We start from the raw sequence: 22,905 nt of genomic DNA, 5'->3' as shown, positions 1-22,905 counted from the left end.
GTAGGAGGCAGTAATACAAACTCAACAAATTTGGTTTTATATTTTTCTCAACTCTAATTATTTTTCTATGTATTTTTCAAGTTTTCAGTCAAATTTAATAGTAGAAGAATATTTCCAGCGAAAAAAATATTTATCAGTGTCGATTCTAAGTAGTAACCATCACTAATACTCCACATAACAGTGCTGGTTAGTAAATAGAACCAGCACTGATACATTTATCAGTATCGGTGACCAACTAGAACCGTCGGTTAGCAACTAGAACCGACACTAATGCTTATGTACATATATATACCAATACTTAGTCGCTCTCCTCGTTTGCTCCATTCACCATTTCAACCCGCTCCTCCTCCTCCTCCAGATGCTCCTCATCCCCGAGCGCCCCTCCTCTCTGACAGTCGCATCCTCCCCGATCGTCGCCTCCTCGACCGTTGCCTCCTCCCCGATTGCGCCGCCTCCTCCCCGTCCGCCGCCTCCTGCCAACACCTCCTCCCCAACCGCGCCACTCCTCCCAGGATGCTGCCTCCTCGACCACCACCTTCTTGACCGTTGCCTCCTGGACCGCCTCCTCCTCAGCCACCGCCTCCTCCAGACGCTTCCTCCTCCCCAGCTGCTGCCTCCTCGACCGCCGCCTCCTCCCGACGGCTGCATCCTCCCCAACCACCGCCTCCTCCCGATGTCTCCTCCTCCCCGGCTGCCGCCTCCTCGACCGCCGCCTCTGCAACCATCGCCTCCTCCCGACGTCCACATCCTCCCTGACCACTGCCTCCTCTTGACATGCCGCCGCTCCTCCTCCCGACGTGCCGACTCCTCCCCACAGCTAGCCGCCGAAGGCACTCCCTCCTTGTAGTCATCACCATCCCCTTCACCCTTCGCCCTCTCTGCTGGTGTTAGGTAAGCATTTTTCTCTGATTGAGTAGTCTAGAGATTATGAAGTCTTCAAATTTGTGATTTGCAAATTGTTGTAGCAGTTCAACCACTAATATGCTAGTTAGGTAATTATTCTTTGAATTTTGCAGCTGCTAGCCAGTTGGTTTGGTCTATTGGCAAAAAGCACGTTTTTGAAATTTTGTATAGTTTGTATTTTCTAGCCCTAATTTTTTGCTACTGTTATCTTGCCAAGTAGAACCTTTTCTTTGTATTGGTTTACTACTATTCCTAAAATATTGAAACTAATATGCTATAGCTATTACTATTTTCTTTCTAGTTAGTTTTGTATTGTTTTACTGCTATTCCTAGTACTACTGTGTTAGTTCGGTATTTGTTAATTGGGGGCAACCTGATACAATACATATGTGCATAACCTTACGAGAATGCTGCTTGTTCATATAAACAAACACATGTGCTAGTGCTTACTAAAATACATGCCTTCAGCAAATAAGCACTTGAAGCAATCATCTGAACCTAGCCATTATGCAAAAGCAAAGGGAACTTTATTCCATCCACCTTGAGCCCTCCATATTGAATTGACTCATATAATAAGCTTGCATTCTATTCCTTATTAAGTTGTTCTGATCCAATTTCTATTCACTATATTCATTTTTTATTTCAAATTCCCAAAAGTTTGTGAAAAATGCTTATATTAGTCAATTCAACCGAAGTTGCTTATTTGTTGTGAAAAATGCAAGTCTACTAGATCCTGCATAGGATGCTTTCAGTAATCATTCTTGCATATTCTACTAAAAATAGGATGTATCTCTAAGCACAAATTGAATGTGAACTTAAAACTTTTTTGTGGCTATATAGTTGCTGTCTGCTTCGCTAAAGTAGTTCGAATTATGTAAGGTGAAGTCGTGTGCATATTATGTGTAGCAATGATTCAAATCGCCATTGTCTCTATTATGTGTAGCATTGTACATATTATGTTTTTACTTATGCGACATGATAGCATGATTGTTCGATATCTAGCATCTTTATATGTCATGAGCTATTATGACATATAACTTAATATGAAAAATCGGAAGCGTCCTTTTCTTTGGGATTGGGATCTTCTTCCATCAAAATTTTCGTCAATGTCAATATATAGACAAATATAGCCACCTAGCTAGCTAGCACATGTCCATGAGCATGACAACAACTTACTAACCATATGCACGTTTACTTAGCCTTTTTTTTAAATGTGAATCGATGCATATATTGTGACCATAATTTGATTACATATCTCATTAATTTTAACTTTAAATCAAGTATTTTTTGTGTCTAAAATTTTTATGTAAGAATGGCACGTAAAAATTCAACCACCATACACGGCCCCATCTCATCCCCCTTCCGATACAAGGCCCCTCCTCAGATCCGGCTCCAGCCTTGGTACAAGATGAGCCTGCAAACATGGAGCTGGACCAGACAGGAGGCGGTAGCCTGAGTGCGTACCTAAACATGGATCAGTTTGAGTTGGAGACAGTCGCTGAGGTTGCATAGGGCTGGGCCGAAGATGATGCTTCAGAGGGTCAGATCGATCTTGATGCTGATGCTCCGATGGGTGATGGGATGATAGGAGAAAAGAGGAATGGACGAGGTCACAGAGGTCAATTCAGTCAGGGAGCCCATGAGACCTAAAGTTTTTTGGCCGTTTAAAACAGCAATCGGGTGTCTATTAAGGGACCATGTTGCAATCATATATAGAAGTTGGAGAGGCAGACAAGATGACATGTGGGTAATTCCCGATAACATCAAGGATCTTATGTGGGGCAAGTTGGTGGCAAAGTTTGAATATCATGAAGGATGCAACATGGCCAAAGAGAAGCATCATGACCTATCAACAATGGCCATCACGTTCAAGAATTTCCAGGGTAAACTATGGAGAAATTATTACTTGGTAGGTTGGACACCAAAATGGGATGATTAACCGACGGTGGAACCATTTTGGAATAATTTCATAGAGTAAAGGCAATCAGAGGAATCACAATGACTAAATGAGGTAAACAAGGCCAACTCCCATAAGAACGTGTACCCCCACAGAACCGGCTCGCGTGTATGACAAGTGGGAAGAGATGGAAGAACAAGTAACCCGCAGTGGTGCCACACCCCAGACGGCCGATAAGATTGAACGAGCAAAGCACTATCTGTATGTGAGAGGGGTAACTTTGTTGGTAGATGCAGCCTAATCTTCAAAAGCGACAGAGAACAGGAAGTGACGCAAAGAATTGCAGATGCCAACACCCAGTTTTTCCAAGGCTCTTTCAAGCTAGAAAGGGAGAAAGACCAGTTAACCTTGGCACTGGGCACCAAGGAGCACTCAGGTCACACCAGAGGCAATGGTGTGGTGCCTTGGAAAGAGGGATTCCTAGAAGTCGCCGAAAGTTATAGGAGTCGGAAGAGAAGGAGAGAAGAACTGGAAGAACTGCTGGCTTTAGTACAATAAGAACTTGTACAAGAGCGTTAAATGACATACGCAAAAATCAAAGAAGTACCTCAATAAGGAAACATGCAGCAACAAGGTGAAGAAAATGTTGTAAGCCCTGATGGTCATCGGAGCAGCTGCGTGTCCGTGGGGTTTGCAGAAGAAGAATCGGCCTGTTACCCTGTGGACAAGGAAAGTCTGCAAGATTGTTGTGCCTACCTTGAACATTACCACCACGATGTCTATGGGGCAAGTCGACCAATGCGTGGAAGTAGCTCTCTTCGATGATCTTCCGATACCACGGAGATACGCCAAGGTCCATGTGGACTCCGTGCGAAGGCCACACTATAAGATTTACATGGATTACTCCGGAGAGATGGGTTCTAAGAGGCTCGGATCAAACGTGGGTGGCTTTGTTCTATGGCCCAAGCACTACATAGTTTTTCAAAATGAGACAGACGAGTCATCTGATGCGTAGTTGGACCCACCACACAGAATTTCTCTAACTGCTCCACGGTCGTTGCCACCGCCACCATCATAAAGAAGAGAACCAACTCTTCCACGATCGTCGCCACCACTACCGTTACCCAGAAGGGAGCCAACTCCTCCCTTACGCAAGTCACCACAAAGGGAGCCAACTCCCTCCCTCTCAGATGTAAGCACCAGTACCACCAAGAGAGCCAACTCCTCCACCTCTGATGTCAGCACCACCACTACCAAGAGAGGCAACTCCTCCCCCTCTGAAGTTGACAACAGCTGCACAGTCTAAGAATTTGAGTTCATCTTAGAAGTAGGCTTCATCCCAGAAGCAAAGGGCACCTAAGAAGGTGGCAACACCTGAGAAATTTTCTTATGAACAAACACCAGAGGAAACCAGAGTGATAGTGGACACTAGTGTCAAGAAATTCTTTCAAAAGCTAGAGCCTGAAAAGAAAATACCAATTTGTGCAAAAACACAGAAGTTTTTCTTGAAGATGGCCAAACCTGTTGAGCGTAAGAGTAAATTAGACTACGCGCGCTTCAAAATCAAGAAAGTACTTGAAGGAGTCTTCTATCGAACAGATACGACAAGAATAGAATTTAGAAAGATTTCTTGAAGCTGCTAAAATGAAAAAAGAGCAATTTCTAGATGAATCTCTGACACCAAAAGCAGTCGAGAGATGGCAATTTAAGTTGGGCGAACTCTTGATCACGCCAAACGTGAGTTGACAAACTGACATATCAACTTCAGAAATTCCATGCATGGTACATGAAGGAGTTGCGGGATGGTAGAGAAATGTTCGAGGCCAGATATAAGGATCGAGATTTCCTCCATGGGGATGGCTCTATTTATATATTATTTCAGGAAATGTATCTACTGTACCAGCAAAATGCACTCGATGTATCTATCTTGAGTTGTTGGACTCTGCAAGTGTCGTATACGTATAAATCATAGTATACATTTATGTACAATTGGATTGAATGTCTTAACTTATTCCTCATGTAGAATAGAGGTACAAAGATGTAGGACAGAGGGCATCTACCATGTGGGATTCATCGACCCACATCATGTAAACTCGATAATGATGCAATCCAATCCAAAAGGAACCAAGGACTATGCATTGAAGTGTATTATGGAGCTACAATTGAAGAAATATATACTTTTGGCCTACCACTTTGGGTATGTGTTTCCCTTCATGAATGTTCTACTCTTCTTGAGCAATACATAGTTAGAAATCAGGACCAACTAACCTATGGTGACCTATGTGCAGTTATCACTGGATCCTCCTTGTCATTCTGCTAGACATTAGCAAGATCATTATCTTCGACTCACAAAATAATCCAAAATAAACCTACCAACCTGTCATTGACTTGCTACAAAGGTAAAACCCGACCATTTTATTATTGCTCTTGTAATATTTGATTTGATTGAATGGTGAGGCACGGGCTTAGTAAGTGAATCGGCAAGTTAGTCAAAAGTATGAACATGAGAAATACGCAATTTACCAGTAGCAACTTGATCTCAAACGAAATGGAAGTCAATGGCAATGCGCTTCATACGAGAATGGAACACGGGGTTGGCGCAAACATAAGTGGCACTTCCATTGTCACAATAGATGACTATCTAAGTCTACTTACGGTAATGATCACACAAATACAGAGTGTACCTATGATATATCAAGAAGAGTGTTAGACACTGGCCATTTACGAAAGAATAGATTATCCGACATGACTTTCCTTGTAGGAAGCAGGGCCCGGACAATAATTTATGTGTTTTTTATGTAATGAAATTCATACATGGATTCAACGGAAACGCGTCATACCAGGTGGTCGATGCTGAGATATGCGGCATACATCTTGATGACTAATTTTCAGGTCCAACACGTGTTCATAAGGATTGATTTCTTCAATCCTTTAAATTGTAGCTCCTCGTGCTATCCAGAGATCAACTCATAGCCATTAAAATCAACGCACTTCAAGAACAACTTATCAGGTTCAACAATGACCAAGTCATCAATCCAACCGGCGAGTTCCATGAATTTAGCTCCTGTCTCTTGTTACCTTCATCCAACAAGAAAAAGCAGAGTTCAGAATCTTTGATTAGCAAGAAACCTTAAACTCTTTTTCATTGTTGTAGTGAAGCCTCACATGTATGCGGTGTATATATATTGTGACAAGACTTGATGTTTTAGAAATGAAATTTATATGTGCTTGCGTATATATGCTGCGATAAAACTTGACGTCTTGTAAATTAAATTATATGTGCGTGTCTATAAATATATCATATACTATAGCTGGCAATGACCAAAATATAAAAATGCCACGGCATTGACAGCAATCGTCATATTTTGAAAAAGGAGGGAAATACCTATTAGTGTCGGTTGGTAAAAATAAATCGGCACTGATAATGATTTTTAGTGTCGATTCCATACCCAGCACTGATAGTCTGTGACTATCTGTGCTGAATAATCAGTGTTGGTTCAAAACCCATCATTGATGGTAATTTTGAACCGATACTGATGAGGGTACTGCAGTAGTGTGATGACAAGTCATAAGTGACTGGCCAGTCATAACATGACTCGTAAGTGATGACTGACCTAAGATAATCTGTCACTGATGACTAGCCTAGTACAACTCATCATTGATAAGTTGGTAATTAGTGATAGGTCATAACTTGACCCGTCATTAGTATCATCAGTGGTAGATCATGGCTTGATTCTGACCCGAGGCTACATAAGTGACGGGCTGTAACATGACCCATCACTAAAAGTTCTTAGGTGATGGGTCCTAACGATCTGTGACTTATATAGTATCTTTTTTTTTATTATCTATTTTTCATGTAGTGTAGCTAGCTAGACGATGAATAAAAATGTAGTCACCTAATTACCTCTATTTTTTATATAAAGGAAGCTTTATTTCATCGCTGAAACAAGGTCCCAGCCTCTTCACCGAGAGGAATTACTTCCAATTAAATCCAGAATGAAAAATAAATACTTATGTTAGTATACATAGCTCATGGGATAAATTTCCAGCTAAAAAGCATATATAGTACTGTTCACGAATCAGTTGAGAAATAGAGATCTTCAAACAAGATCTGCCTTTAGGCAGTGATGTCACATTAACATTAAAGCCCAAAACTTTGGGTACATGCCGGACCCAGCACCTTTACTTGGAGCAGAAAGCAAGTTTCTACATACCATGCAGATCAAATCGAATTACTGATGCATTATAAGCTAGTCACTGGACCTACTACTGATTATGGGAGTGAGACCTATTGCAGCTGCAAGGTAATTGCCCATTAGAGACGGGGACACAGAGAGGCAACCAGACATTACAATTCCTGGTCTTGCTCCAAGTCTTTAGGCCCCTAACAATAATTTATGTCACTCATGCATGTCACCAGATTTGTCCAGGGAGCTGGTGAATCTGTGCCACTCATGTCAAATTGCCATTTGAATTTATTATGCTGCCACCACTGTCTTCTTTTTTCCCTCTCCTTCTCATTTCTTTCTTTCTCTTCTTTTCTTTCTTCTTTTTTCCTTCTTTTTCATGTTGATTGCCTACACTAGCCATGTCTAGCTTGATAGCTGCTACAGATTTGTAAAGGCTGCCTATTTGAGATATATGGTAGATCAACAGTTTTGTTTCATAACCATGTGCAGGCAATGATACATGTGAGGACTGAAATCAGCCACCTCAAAGGTGTAGTACAAACCAAATCAGCCATGGTTGCCTTTGCATGACATGAAAAAAGTATAGTGGTACTTGTTCAGTTTTTCCCCAGCATAGCTGCCATTCATTTGCTTTTGCTCTGCCTGCTTTGGCCACATGTATCATGATGTGGGCTCAAAAAGTTTAGCAGTGACTAAACATAAAGATGGCATTAATTTTCATGTTTCCGACCGCTTGCTTTAGTAATCGAAATCTACACCGATCTCAAAGCAATCAGATGATTCACACCTTGCCCTCAGAGATCGCACGTCGCTGTTTAGAGATCTGTGCGCTGTTTCTTTTTCGAAAGAGTACAAATTAAGCAGGAGCACTCCTGAAATTGGGTTTGATGGAGTTGAGCACCACGCGCTGAGCCTGAGATATTGTAGACTAATGAGCTGAAATTAAGATGTCATTACTCTGTTTGTAATGTAGCACTTGTAATCTAGCCTTAATTGGAGGATATTCTTTTCTGTTGATGGTGTACTTTGAGCTAGTTTATTGGTTGAGCATTTTAGGGTGATGAGTATGGGATGGACTCAACTGCTACATTCAGAATGTAGTGAGGCAATTGAAGGTACTTGATTTTGGCATCCATGTCTGCAACTATACTCCATCTCCCTCATATCATGCGATGTTGTTCCAGCATCAACTAACATTTGTTGCCTCAGATATATGCTCAAGAAATCTCATAGCTCACGTCTAGCTATTGTGCTCCACTCGTCCACTGAGCATTTGCTCATGAGTCCTTTTCACATATCAAAGATGCAACTTGGAGACGATCTGTACACATTTCACGACCGAATAAGAGTGCGGAATAATGATGGATATAGATGATGAGCATGGCCTGATGGCGATGCATCAGTGTCGATCTGCTAGCTAAGCTTGCACTTGTATTAATTCTTCATGATCATCAACCTGCCTGCCCTGGAACCCAAGAATATATGTCAAGTCAATGATCTATGGATCGAAAGAGCAAGACGGTATTGATATCGATCCCCACAAACTCGACCCAAGTTTGGTTATAATTGCATGCCCTTTATGGAATGTTTGATCCATACAGCGATTGGTCACAGCATGCAATCCTGATTAGATTTGGAGACAATCCTATGCAATGCACATTCGCTGATCCACGTTAATGGAAATCTAGTCTGAGTGCACTTATATGCTAATTCTGAAATCTAAGGATCTGATTAATTCCTTTCTTCCAAGACCAGCACAGGCATCTGGGAATTGAAGAACATGATAACAATTAGCTATCTAGTAGAGAAATGTGTATGCCTTACGCTTTGCATATATTGACTAGTCTTTAGGAAATTCTTTCTGGATGTATATGTTCTCAAAGAACATAAGGGGACAATAATTCCGCAGGAATATCGACTTTCTCTTGGATTTTCAGGAACAATTAAAAGGAGTTGGACTAAAGGACCTAGAGAAAGATAGATGGATAGATACTCATGTTTGAATGTGTGCATAATGTAATCTAATGTGTGTCTACTATGTCTATAGAGCTTGGCCCCTGTGTTAGCAGGGTATCTTTCTTTCTTGACACTTCATGCATGCCCTTGATGGAATATAATTAGCTAGTAGCAAGTATGTATGTGTCCTTGGTGTGGGTCGTTGTATAGCTCTAACTAGATGCATATATGCCAAAAGTATGCATGAAAGGCACATGCTGCCCACCACTGGCACATATGGATCACAGTACATATATGCAGTGGTACATAGGGTGACAAGATAGTATATAGGACATTACAATTCACAAGCAACATAAAGCAGCCCTGCTGTGGAGGAGGACTTCAGGGTTGCGAAGTGTCTGTGTGCTGAGGGAAAGGAAGGGAATGAAGGGCATTCAACTCATCAAATCCATGTGCCCTCTCAGAGCCGGCCATCCTTATGTGCAAGGGGCAGAAACTAGCAGCCAACAATGAGACAGAAAGCCCAGGAAAAGGGAGGGAAAGAGGGGAAAGGGGAGGCTGTTAATCGTTTGTGAATGGTGCAGGGAGAGCATGAGTCAATTGGATTCTCAAGTACATTACAATAAGATTGAAGAATGGTTTAGCTAGCCACAGGGAAAGAGGGGCATCAGTTCAGTACTCATATGCATAGATACATAGATATCTATATGTATTCATGCACCCTTTAATTTGGCTTTTGTAGTGAAGAGAACAAAGGGGCAGACAGTGGATGATTGATCAGGTCCCTTCAGGGATGCCGCCTGCACCCCTCTCTGTCCCTTCCTTTCTCCTTATATAATCAATGGTTTGATAGCTAGTTTATTGTGACTGATCAAGAGTGGTAACCAAGGGTGGATGCAAACCAAAATATTAGGGGGTTAGGGAAACCTTCATCTCCATGCAGATCACGTGAATTGCTTCTTCCTCCATGGGAAACCTTCATCTCCATGCCCAAAAAATTGAAGGGGGCTTTGGGGGCTCCCAGGTGTGCCGGGGGAAGCCCCCCAACACCACCCCACAATAGATACATCGCTGGTGGTAATGCAACTACTACAAAAGATCTAAGATTATATCTATATCTTTCTCATTGCTCGCGTGCAGCTTCATATATATAAATTGAGGGATAGAGCTCCAATAGCCATCCACAATTTAAAATCTTAGGTCCCAAATTCGCCCGAAGTCCAACACCACAAACAGGTATGAGTCTATACACTCAAGCATCTCATTTATGTTTACGTCCTTGCTTGCTCGACTACAGGGGCAGAGGATAGTTATGGCAAGGAGCCCCCCGGTCAAACGAATTTTATGTATTTTATAGTGTATTTTCTTCTTGATTTAACAAATTTTATATATTTATAGTGTATTTTGAGCCCAATGTCTCATATTTTATTTGATTCGACCTCCTGTGATTCAGTTGGAGCCTATTTAGCTTCACCGGCCTCCCTGAATTTGGGTCCAAACTCCGCCATTGCTCGACTACTCGCCTTAAAGCTTCCATTGCGGGACTACAGATATTCAGAATCACAAAGGCTAGTAAGGAACCCTAATAATTAACAAACTGGGTAGAATAGAAGTGTGCGGCGTGGTTGCTGGAAGTATGCACGCATGGTGATGCCCATCAGATCTTGTGCTTGTGATCTGCACTTGCCTCCACTGGCCCAAATGCCACTATGGACAGGCCACCACCTGCACCCCATTCTATCAGGGACTCAATCAGATTATCCTTTTAACTACTTATTGCATGATTACCACTCCCTGTCCTGCACACGCATGCATCAAACTGCGGCGCATGCCAACTTAAGTGGCACGCACTCAGGGCACAGCCTGGGGCCTCACATGTATATTCATCATCTTGCTTTCTGATTGAGTTGCTGCAGGTTTGCATAGTGAAATTTCTGCCTCAAGTCCAAAAAAGATGTCCTTTTAGCTTGCTGGTTTTTATTTGGAAATATTATATAGTTTGTCATCTGTGTTTTCAGGAAGAAATAATATTTTCCTACAAATATTTTTGTTTATGGTTTATTACAGTGGTGTTAGAGGTAGTATATGTTAAATAATCAACATTTGTTTAATTGGTAAGCGAGGATCAAGATAAACCAATAACATCCAAATGAGACCACGTGTGTACACTACTATAGAACTAACAATCGATGACCGGATATCAATACTGGTTCACCTAGAATCACTACTATTAAGGTATAATTGCCGGTTCATAACATCGAACTACCAAATCAATCAATGGATATGCTGGAACCAAGAGTGATACCCATTATTAGTGCCGATTCATATTACGAGCCAGCAGAGATGTTTCACTGCCGGTTCACGGTATGAATCAGCAATGAATCATCACTACCGATTTGTGTTATGAACCATCAGTTATATGCTCTTTATCATTGCCAGTTTTATTTCCCCAACTGATATTTATATGTGTAATATATATATTGGACACTGTCGCCCTTACCCCAAGTCCAAGCAGAATAGAGAGAAACTCCGTTTTTGCTTGGCTCCAGCCATTTGTGGCAACTTGTTGCTTGGGAGCTGCAAAATTTATAGGAATTCACATGCTCTAGGTTTTATAAGGTTAGTAACTTGATGAATATTTTGATTGTAGTTTATAGAGAGAGAGAAGATGGATGTACGATATGGATCATCGCTCACTAGTGAAAGATCCTTTCTGTTGATGATTCTTAAATTGTCAATCTAATGAATTTATTGAAGAATAGGGGATGCTTTGAGTAGATGAATCACAAGGGAAAAACACATGAGTTTTTAGATAGGTTCGAGCCTCCCGCAGGATAATAATCCTATATAATATTTATCTTGTATTGATCTGAGCCTGTTACAAGGAGATGTAGCTAGCCTAAATGGATCTAAACCTAGTCGATGACTTCTTCCTTTGCTTATGTTGGCTTGTATGGGCTTGTGGAACTCATATCACTTGAGAATACTTGTTCTGGCTCATTCTTTTGTAGGGCCCCTCCACTCTGTATATATATAGGGGTGTCATACGTCTTCTGAACTCTTCCTTCCTATTTTTGGAGATAGACATTTCAAATCCTCTTCCCAGAGATAAAGATATGGTATGAGGATTACGGGACACCCTGTGGTACCTGGATATATAAGTATCCATTATTCATTGTCAAGCCCCCTATCAGTACATGAAATGAGGCTTTGACAGTCCAAGTATATAGGCAACAAAGATAAGCTTTTTTCTCAACCATGTCATCGAGTAAACTCGAACTTTTGATTAAGATAAACATCTAACCGAGTTTCCTGGGTCTTTAAGATCACCTACTCAGGATTTTGAATGCCTCCAAGTTCTTAGGAGAGTCCTCAAGAAGGTACTGCATCCGGGTACATTTTTTGCAAACTGAGCCATTTGGAAGAAAAAAAGATTGTTATTGGTAAACTTTGAATTTTAAAACATCGTAGTGGAAATTTCTTGTAGTGATGAGAATCTTTCTGTGCCATAGTATCATGATTATGGTAGTTGTGCGAGGAGCCAAACTCCTCAAGGTACGGCGCCAACTGCCCCATATGCACTAGTCATTAAATGCGACGTGGCGATAAGAGATCACGGCCTCGGGTCATGTCACATCGTCAGCCAGACTGCCATTTCCAAGAGCCCCCTCTCTGCATAAAAGCAAAGGAAAACCTACTTCAATGTCCATTCCTCTGTCATTGACTGCTTTCCATCACCCTCATCGTCCTTCTTGCGTCTCTGCTCCAAGAGCCCTCGAAAAACCATCCTCCCCCAATCTCTCAGCCGCCATGGGCAAGAAGAGGATAGAAAAAGAGAGCTCTCCGCCGACGAGATGGTGAGCAAAATTCCGGAGTGGTAGTAATCAGATATCACCACTACTACAGAAATCATCTTCATTGCCGGCTCTAAAACCCCCTTTACTGCCAGTTTTGGAGCCGTCAGTAGGTAACGGGCAGTGATAGTTAGGGACTATCACTGCCGGCTCCATGGACTGGCAGTGAAAAGGGTTATCACTGTCGATTGAAGGATTTGGCCGGCAGTGATGCCCTGGGTATCACTGCCGGCTAGTGGTTTCAGCCAGCAGTGATTCTCAAGGCATCACTACTGACTGAAAGCTTCAGTCGACAGTGTTGTGCCTCCCCCCTTCTACTCTGGTCCTATCCTCCCTCTCTCTCCTTGATCTCTCCGTCTCTCTCCCACTCAATACATGCATACAATGAGACATATGTAATGTAAATCAATAATAAAAGCACCTTCATTAATATATAGTAATCCATGTCACACATATGTACATAATAGTTCTCACAGGTCACACCCCGAAAAGTCGGTCGAGTTGGGCCACAAGATATCGTTCTTGATCGAATCAGGAACCACGTGCTGATCACCTCATTCGTCAGTCCACAATCTGTAGCTAATGGGCACGTGATCCTTAACAACAATCCTATAGACTGACTTGTATGGCCCTAGAACTCTCTCAGGTGCAGTTAGCTCCTGGTGATACCTTTGTGATCACAAATCGTCTCGTAGGCATCTGTGAGACCTCGGACATGATGTCGCTCTTAGGATTGCTCATTGTCGCGACCCTTCAGAGCATCAAGTATTTGCGCATAAGTAAAAAAAACTATTGGAAACCTATATAATAATATGTAGAACATTCTTGAGTTGTTAAGTGATTAGTGGTATAGCATCATTCTTGAGTTGTCTAGATGATAGTCGCGATAGGAGTGTATTCTCACCTAACAGGCATCAATTTTTCATTTGCCAAGCCAAAAGGACTAATTCTAAGCTAGTGTTAGACTACATGCACATGACAAGACAGAGCATAAAGAGGGCTAGTGTAGAGGTGTTATAGGCAAATGATGGTGCATTTAGATGGTCATTCAAGATGGGGAACACATTGGTGGACCCAAATCATGTAGTCCACCTATCATGTCAATTGTGGTGTTTACAAGACTGGTACATGCAGTGGTCTAACCAGAATATACTACCAAAGATGCTCGTCATCAAATTCAAAGAGGAACATTTTCATTGACGAATGGCATAATCTAGTTGCACTTCAATTATTTGTACCAATTGTACCACCAAGATGCCCTCTATGTTTCTATGCTCAGATGCTAAACTCTATAAATGTCTTAAGTTTAATTCATGGAATACATTCTTGCACTATTAAATTGCATTTCTAACTTCTTTCTTATGCAGAATGAAGATATATACATGAAGAACAAATGTCGTTGAGACAGTAGGATTCCTCGAGCCAGGCCTTGTAAATGAAAAACTTGTCGAAGGAAGCACAAAAGGCACCGATGACTATGTATTCAATGCTATGATTAAGCTACAATACGAGGCCTTCATACTTTTACCTTATAACTTTGATTATGTATTTCCCTACCTACTCGTTTTACTCATTATACATAACATTATGTTACGACTAATTGTTTTTGCTTACATATATGTGCAGCTTTTACTGGATCTTTCTTGTTATCTAGCTAAACATTAGCAAGATCGATGTCTTTCACTCGTTAAGAAAACCACAAGAAAAATTCAAACACGTAATAGACTTGCTAAACAGGTAAACTTGATTGTTTCGTTACTGCTCTAGTAAAATTTGATTGCATCTAATTTTAATTACTATTCATAATAACGCATAGTGCATTCGCACGATATTGTCAAAAGAGGACTCGACACACCCCATACAAGAAGAATTTTTATGTCCGAACGGACTTCCTGTGTGTGAGGCAAGACCAGGACACTAATTTGTGTGCGTACTATGTATGCAACTTCGTATATGGATTTTGTGGTGACGGAAATAGAGTTGAGCTAAATGATACTGAGGTTTGTAATTTTACATACTAATTTCAATTTATGTGCGTACTTATCAATTTCTAAACCTGTTCACAGATTAATTTACTCTATTCATTAATAACAACACTTGAAGCTAAGCATAAATTGGCTACCACTGCACAAGACACATATGCTGAAAAACATCTCGTCGGGTTCATCAACAGCCATGTCATCTCTCCAGAGGGTGAGTTCCATGACCCCGAAAGCTTTGATATAGAATACCATAAGCATCTTAACTGTCCGTCCACTCATACGACACTTTCTTGTAAGTAGAAATTTTTATGGAACTCAAACTATTTTGCAGACTTGTAGAACGATGAACTTTTTGTAAAATTGTGTTGTTTGAATGAATGATGAACTGTGTGTGAACCTTGTTGTGAACCATATGTGAACCGTATGTGAACTATTTGTGTTGTATTTTATTTCAGAGAGTGCGACTAGCAATACCCGAGGCTAGCCAAAAATGGAAATATAGCTTTCTTGGGTGTGGATCTATCACTACCATTCGTGGCTCATACAGGTAGTGATATGAGAAGTTTTTTAAGGGGGTCTGCAATTATCACTATCGGTTTTGAGCCACTAACCGGCATTGATAACCACCCTACCAATGTTGGTTTGAGCCACGGACTGGCAGTAATAGCTTCACCATCACTACGGTTTGAGCCACACACCAGTAGTGATAAGGGTTCAAAAATTCATCGGTAACCGACCAAAATGCGTGATAACCAGCCATCTCGGTCCGGCTCGGTTTCAGAAACTGAACAGTAACCAAATTTGAATTCAAAAAATTCGAAAAAAATAAAACAAATTAAAAAATCCAAAAAATCCTAAAAAAATTAGACACAATTCTAAGACCTTCTGTGAAAAAAAATTTCAAAAATAATGTCGTTTGCATCATATTTTATAGGAGGAAGTTTGAAGAAAACGAAAAAAAGTTGAAGCGTGCGGCTCAGTTATTAACTCATGTTAAGGAAAAGTTTAAAATGCAAACACATATTTTTGTTGTGTAGAACATATCTTAAGAGGATCTTTAAAATTGATTTCACTTTATTTAGACTTTTATTAATTTCTCTATGATTTTTACAAAGTTCACCGGCATAAAGTGAATATGTTAAGAAACAACATGTAATTAACTTTTTCATGTCTACTATTATTTTTCCTACGTAAATAATAGTATAAATAAACTAATAAAAGTGGTTTAACTAATTTTTGAGGTGTGATGAGTCAGTTATGAATTAATCTAGTCGCAACATATTTACACAATCCTGCATGTTACAATAACTAATTAATGAGTTCATGTATTTTTAAAAGATATAGGATGTAAGAAGACTAACAAAATTATTTTCATGATTTTTGGATTAGTAAAGAGTAAACTATACATTTAACTTGGTTTAAAAAATACATTTTATCACAGAAAATTTTGAACTTTTTTATGAGTATAAATACTTTTATCATGTAACTCATGTTACAAGAAAACCAACAAAATTTGTTTCACTTGATTTGAAGCTCAGATGAATTAGTTATTGATTTTACAAGATTGAGATAATTTTTAGATTTTTTTTAACTTCACTGAAAATTGAGAAAACTGCAACATAAATTGTGGAAATCGAGCTATTACCAAAAAAACTAAGTGGTTACTGATAATGCAGAAAATTCGAGAAAACCGCTCGATAAATCGAGAAAATCGCTCGGTAACCGGTCCAATTCGATCGGTTACCGAGAGGTCAATTTCATGAATTTTCCCCCAAATTTTAAATTTTATCAAACAAATTTTGTCCGAATTTTTTTGAAAATTCAAGCGGTTACCACGGTTTTTCAGGTATCGCCACATCTCGGTTACCGAGCTTCGGTCGGTAACGTGAACCTCAGTAGTGATGTCTCCACTAGTACTGCCAGTTTGAGTCACGAAGCAGCAATAATATAGAGCATAATCCCATATATCATTGCTGATTGCGTAGTGCCGGTTAAAAACCGGTAGTCATGTCAATTATGATTCGGCACTGGAGGTCCTTTTTTTAAGTAGTTGTAGTTAATATAGTGTGTTTACCTTCTGTAGTAGTGGTAGTTAATATAGAGTTCTTTTTTTTCATGTGCACACTACTAGTGCAGTCGGTAGAGAAATATTCTTTGCGCAACGAGATAGTAATGGAACAAATTAAGGAAGATTATATTCTGGCTAGCACGCGTGCAATGAAAGTCAACAAATGGAATATGAAGTTTGCGAGTCGACACAGTAGCACGTGGCTTTCATTGGCACGACCGCACCAACAGCACAACTCTTTCTTAGAGTGAGTGGAGAGAGATTACAGTAGGATAAAATATCAAAAGCTATCAATTAATTAAATTTATGGTGTAGTAATGAGTCGCTGTGTGCATTTCAAGATGCAGAGGTGGAACAAGTTTCTACTTTCTAAAAATAATAAATTTAAAAATAACACAACAACGGTAGGAAAATGTATCTAAAGGATTAGTCTGAATATGATATGATGATGTTTGTGCAAATGTTCATGGCTTTGTTCTCTTATAAATCTGAGAGCGAGACAGCTGTAGGTACCATTTCCTCCATTAAAAATCATAATTAATCTGGTATTTAATTCTGAAGAGAAAATTTTACTTTTCAAAAAAAAAAAAATCCAAAGAGAAAAACTGCTTACTTTGTATAAAGCATTAAGAATAGCCAAGAGAAATGTTGTCTTAAACATTAGAGGTGGTATCTAATAATGCTTTCCAATGTTATAGAAACAAAATAATGTATCATTGCTCTTTACAATAGAACATAATTTTTACCACCATAATTATGTCATATGTGTGTGTGTGTGTGTGTGTGTGTGTGTGTAAATTACAACTTCTCTGACTAGGTTTACTTAACAATTAATGTTACAAAAAAAATACCATAGAATTTATCTAATTTAGCTTCTTAGCTTCTGTCAAAAAGGACTAGCGATCAAAGTTAAAAATGATCTGATGAGGTTAATCGGTGTCCAATTAACTTTAATCTCCACTAATTTCTAGGTTGCTCAGGCCTATAACCTATACACACAAGATCAGATAATCAGTCCATATTTGGGAACAAAGCTGAATATCTAGAGATTTAGTTAGTGTGCATGATGGAATATTGATTAGCTAGAATATACACGTCAAAGCAGCTAGTGTTAAATATATATATCGACATAGGAGTAATATATTGTATGTGTTGTCATTTTTGCACCAGTTTAGACTTTAAGACATCTTTTTCTTCTCCTTTGATTTTCAGATCATGGAATCACAGAAAGACTAGATAGGCATCAATTCTCAGTCTACATATATACGCAGAAAGGAGCATCTACAAATAGCTGGCTAGACTAATTCGGCTGATCGTTTAGGGCAACTTTTAGAATCTATTACTTGCGTTAGCATCAAGGCTCATATTAACCATACCTTTTGACAGGAGAACAAGGAGAAGGAAACAAGTGTGTTATATCTATAGTATACTACTGCTGTGGCCGACAAAAGGTGTGACTTCTGGCCGGATTCGCACAACCTCAACATTATCGCAAATCTCAGGCATGTTGAAGAACCTGTTTAGAAGGCGCGCAGAAACTACTTAAGATTTTTCAGGAGATGATTTGTATTATGTATCGCAAATAAATTCTTATGAAATACCTATGCTTGCCTAGAGTTAGCTAGCTAGGCAAACTTGTGACACAAATAATTAGAATCTTATATCAGATTCTATAAGGACCGGAGACGCTAAAAAGGATGAATTATATATTCTAAAATTAATCGGCTCAAATTAACGAGACAAATCTAAATTAACTTTTATCTAAATGTACTTTAGATTTATTTAGTGTGGTTACTCTAACGCAACAAAGTTTTACACTTTAGATTCCAATCCTACAAACTACATATGGCAATTCTATGAAAGATAAATACAGAATTTAAATGGTGCAATAAACAAGTGCGGATCGTAAATGAGTTAGAGGACGCAAAAAGCATACACATATCTAAAATGCTACAACATCTCACCTAAATCCTAATAAGCGTGTGTTTCGTAACAAGAAAAGTTTCGGATTCTAGCTAGAATACGTTGAATCCCTCCAAATAGTGAATTTGGCAAGCGATTTAATCTAAGATGGGAGAAATATCTCTTTTTCACACTGCAAGGGGGAAACATGCAAAAGATAGTTTCTCCCATTTCTGAATCATTTCCTTCTCATTTAAAATTGCCATCTTCTGGAGAATCAGAATCCATCTAACTAGTTAAACGATTGCACAAAGTGATTTTGATTTACTAGAGAAATATTTTTAGGGAGAAAATGGAACCGTAATGTTTCTGTGCAGATCCAGAACCGTACCAAATTATCCATAAGTCTAAGATTTTTTTTAAAAAAAATAGGCAGAGTTTCTCTTGTAACTATGTTCATCCTGGACAATCAACTCATGTAGCAATCGCAAGCATATCATATAAGCAATAGATAACTGTCACAGCCTATCCTGGAAACCCAATAAACACGACCACCCTAACCACAAGACCATCTCAACCATGCCATGTTTTAACTGATCCTAGCTAACAAAATAAAGTTCTAGTGAAGTAATAAGAAAGGCTAAATATGGAAAGGTATGTATATGCTCAATTCAATGGTGCTACTTCCATCCCAATGCATGGCACAGTCATTTGGTACTAAAAACCAGATGAAATATAAGAGTAAGTAAAAACACTCGGTATGTACAATTTAGAACTAGAAAAACACATACATCATCATAATCAATGAAAAATGAGAATAAATGGATTTTTCCTTTTCTTCGAAAACATCAATGAAATACTAGTTTTCGTCTTAAATGGATAATTTATCCTTAGCATTTACCGATAAAGCCGAGCAAGTGGAGCTAGCACTTACTCACAAGAATAAGAATATAAGAACCAAATAGCACATCCATGTACTATAATAGAATTGGTCATCCGTGTTAGGTCACTAGTGTCGGCTAGGCTAAAACTAGCACTAATGAATTATCAGTACCGGTTTGTAACTCTCGCGCTCGATCAATAATTGAGCTGGGGTGAACAGATACTGATACTCAGTATCAGATCTAGTTCTTAGCACAAACCTGTACTGATACTTTATTGCCGAGTGATAACCATGAACCGATACTAATATTTTTTATCAATATCAGTTCATGTTACAGACCATCACTGAATATTGAATCGAACCTAAAATTTAAATTCACTTAGTTTTAGCTCATATGTTAAGGTCTCTCCCTTAACTCTTCTGCACGGTTACTCCCTCTCCCTTATCTGTTCAGCTAGCGCATGCCAATGATGCCGCGCCACGATGCCCCAACACCTTCCTCAACGTTGTCGCCCACTGCAACATCGTAATTAGTATCGGCTGGCCCCTCCCCCGCCCTGCCCCTCGCGATTTGCTGCTTCTACCGCTCGTGTGCTCTGATTTGATCCGTTTCCGATCCATTCGTGCGTCCAGGGCGCCGGCAAGTCGGCCGTGCTGAACAGCCTCATCGGGCACCCCGTGCTGGTGAGCTTCTAGCCTAGCAGCTCTCAGCTCCCTGTCCTCTTCTGTTTTTGACTGAATTTGGGTGGTCGTAGTGTGTGGTGCAGCCGACGGGGGAGAACAAGGCGACGAGGTCGCCGACGTGTGTTTGTGGGGGGGGGGGGGGGGGGGGGTTCAGCCGACGTGCTGCAGATCAATTGCAAGTCGCAGCAGATCAACAGCAACCGGGGCCCAGTAATCCCATTCCCATTTTATTGTTGCAAGTGATGTATTCCCATTCAGTGTAACTGTAGGGACCAGACTGTTGGTGTTATAAGTAAAGTTGATCAAGCAAATGGAGATGCAAAAACTATATAGTTAATTATGTGGTGATTACATCCGTAAATATGAGTTTCTATCCAATTTGCTTGTGATCTGTTGATACTTTCACTACGTGAAAAAAAAAATCATTACTGACGGGTGATAACTAGCATTAGTAACGGGTCCCGTATCTATCACTTTTATCGTGTCACTAATGATATGTTATTAGTGACGGGTGATAACACGTTACTAATGAAGTTATTAGTGACGTGTCCTAATCGTGACCCGTCATTATTGACTAAACATTAGTGATGGGTTGTAATCTTGACTCATCACTAACGACCGATGAATATTTTTCGTATTTTTTGACACAAAAAAGAAAAAAAAATTTTACCCGAGCCATCCCAACGCAGGTCCATCCTATATGCCTTACAAGCCACGTTTTTTCATATTATTTTCAAGTTTGTGTTCCATAGGAATTGAACCCGTGACCTCCTCCTCGCGTGTGTAGCTACCTTATCACCTCTTCTATCACGTAGTTGTGATAGAAATCGGATATTTTATTCATTTAAACTTCTTTGCCGAAAGTCACTAGTGACACGTCATAACCATGACACTCACTAATGATTAAATTTTTAAAATTTTGTCGAGGATTATAATATGATAGGTGACCTGGAGTGCATTCGGTAAAACGGACATAACTTTTGCATACTGACTTCGATTTTGACTTTTTTTTAACTCTACAGGGCATCTAAAAAAATTACAACCGTTTCTTCCTGACTTTGAATTTTTTGAGGCCAGAAACAGCTTGGAAGATTGAGCTCTCGTCCCTGGAAATTTCTGCACCGTTTTTGGAATGCGCATTTGTGTTCATAGCCTCCACACCTTACATCAACTTGAGCAGAAATATACAATAGTTCATATTCTAGTGCTATTGAGGTGAGAAAAAATAAAAGAAAAAATAAAAAAAAATGCGAATACTATCATTAGTAACTGAAGTTGGTCATTAGTGACGGACTACAAGTTGACCCGTCACTAATGACTGGCATAGGAAGACCCGTTACTAATAAGTGGATCATTAGTGACGAGTCAAGTTGTGACCCGTCACTAATGACTGGCCTAGAATGACCCTTCACTGATGACCTTATCATTAGTGACGGGTCACAACTTGACCCGTCACTAATGACTGGCCTAGAATGACCCATCATCGAAGACCTTATCATTAGTGATGTGTCACAACTTAACCTGTCACTAATAATGATCCTAGGACAACCCATCACTGATGACCTAGTCATTAGTGACGGGTTACAACTTGACCCGTCACTATTATCATTAGTGACGGGTCATGTTACGACCCGTTACTAATGACCACTCATTAGTAACGGGTCTATGTCTGGTCCTGTTCAGAAAGGACATTAGTGACGCGTCTGTTGGAGCAAGAGATCGTCTTAACCCAGCAAGTACAATGAGAGTTTCTTCTAAGGAGGAGACTCAAGCTTGGAGACGAAGTTTGAGAGGAAGGAACACCACGAATGTATTGATAGTAGAAAAATGGATCATTCTAGGGGGAGTATTACAGGTTGACTTTGTGTTTGTGCACTTCTGTGTCCTGTGTGTTGCCCCTTGTGTTGTGTTGAGCGTTCTCCTTGTGACCCATCCCTACCTAGATGACCACGACCCCCTATTTATAGGGTGGTACGTAGCTTAGTGTCCAAGTTATCACGATATATAAATATCTAGAACCTGACCGAATTACTGGGTCTTATCATGGATAACTACTTTTTACCCTATATAGAAGATAAATATCAATTATGGTAACTATTGTGGTACCTACCCCCTAAGTGGTGAGCCGGTCGGCAATTGCGGCCCAGCGCTGCTCTACCGGGGGTGTCAGGACGACTTTCATCGCAATGGGGTGTCAGGATAAGCACCACTTGCACCGGCCTTAATCGTCCGTCACCTCACGTCAGGTCAGTTGGAGGGGGTGTCCCTTCTTCTCTGATAGTATCTCTGCAGATCTGCTGCATCTTTAGGCTTCAGAAGGCCGCACAGGCACCGGAGGGGTGGCCCGCAGGGGTCTGCAGCCTCCGGGGAGCAGGCCTCCTGCTGAGAGCCCGGAGGGGCTTGCTATAGCTCCGAGTTTTGGAAAGGCCACGTACGTACCGAAGAGGTGACCTGACGGGGCCAGCAACCTTTGGAAGTCGCGCCTCCTGCTGAGGGTCCAGAGACCGAAGATTTTGGAGGGACCTTTGATAGCAATCTTCAACCATTGTCCTCAAGCTGGTCTATTTTTTCCCCAACAGTAGCCAC

General features: G+C 40.3%; 1 protein-coding gene across 1 annotated transcript; it reads left to right on the top strand.

Annotated features, from left to right (window-relative positions):
• Positions 1-358: 358 nt before the first annotated feature.
• On the top strand, positions 359-847 carry LOC133896056 (vegetative cell wall protein gp1-like). The gene has a single exon (XM_062336571.1). The coding sequence runs from the start codon at positions 359-361 to the stop codon at positions 845-847; it is 489 nt and encodes a 162-aa protein (XP_062192555.1).
• Positions 848-22,905: the final 22,058 nt, after the last annotated feature.

This window comes from Phragmites australis, chromosome 16 (genome assembly GCF_958298935.1).
Source record: "Phragmites australis chromosome 16, lpPhrAust1.1, whole genome shotgun sequence".
Taxonomy (NCBI): Eukaryota; Viridiplantae; Streptophyta; class Magnoliopsida; order Poales; family Poaceae; genus Phragmites; species Phragmites australis.
Note: the sequence above shows the minus strand (reverse complement) of the source record. Positions and strands in the feature narration are given on the sequence as shown.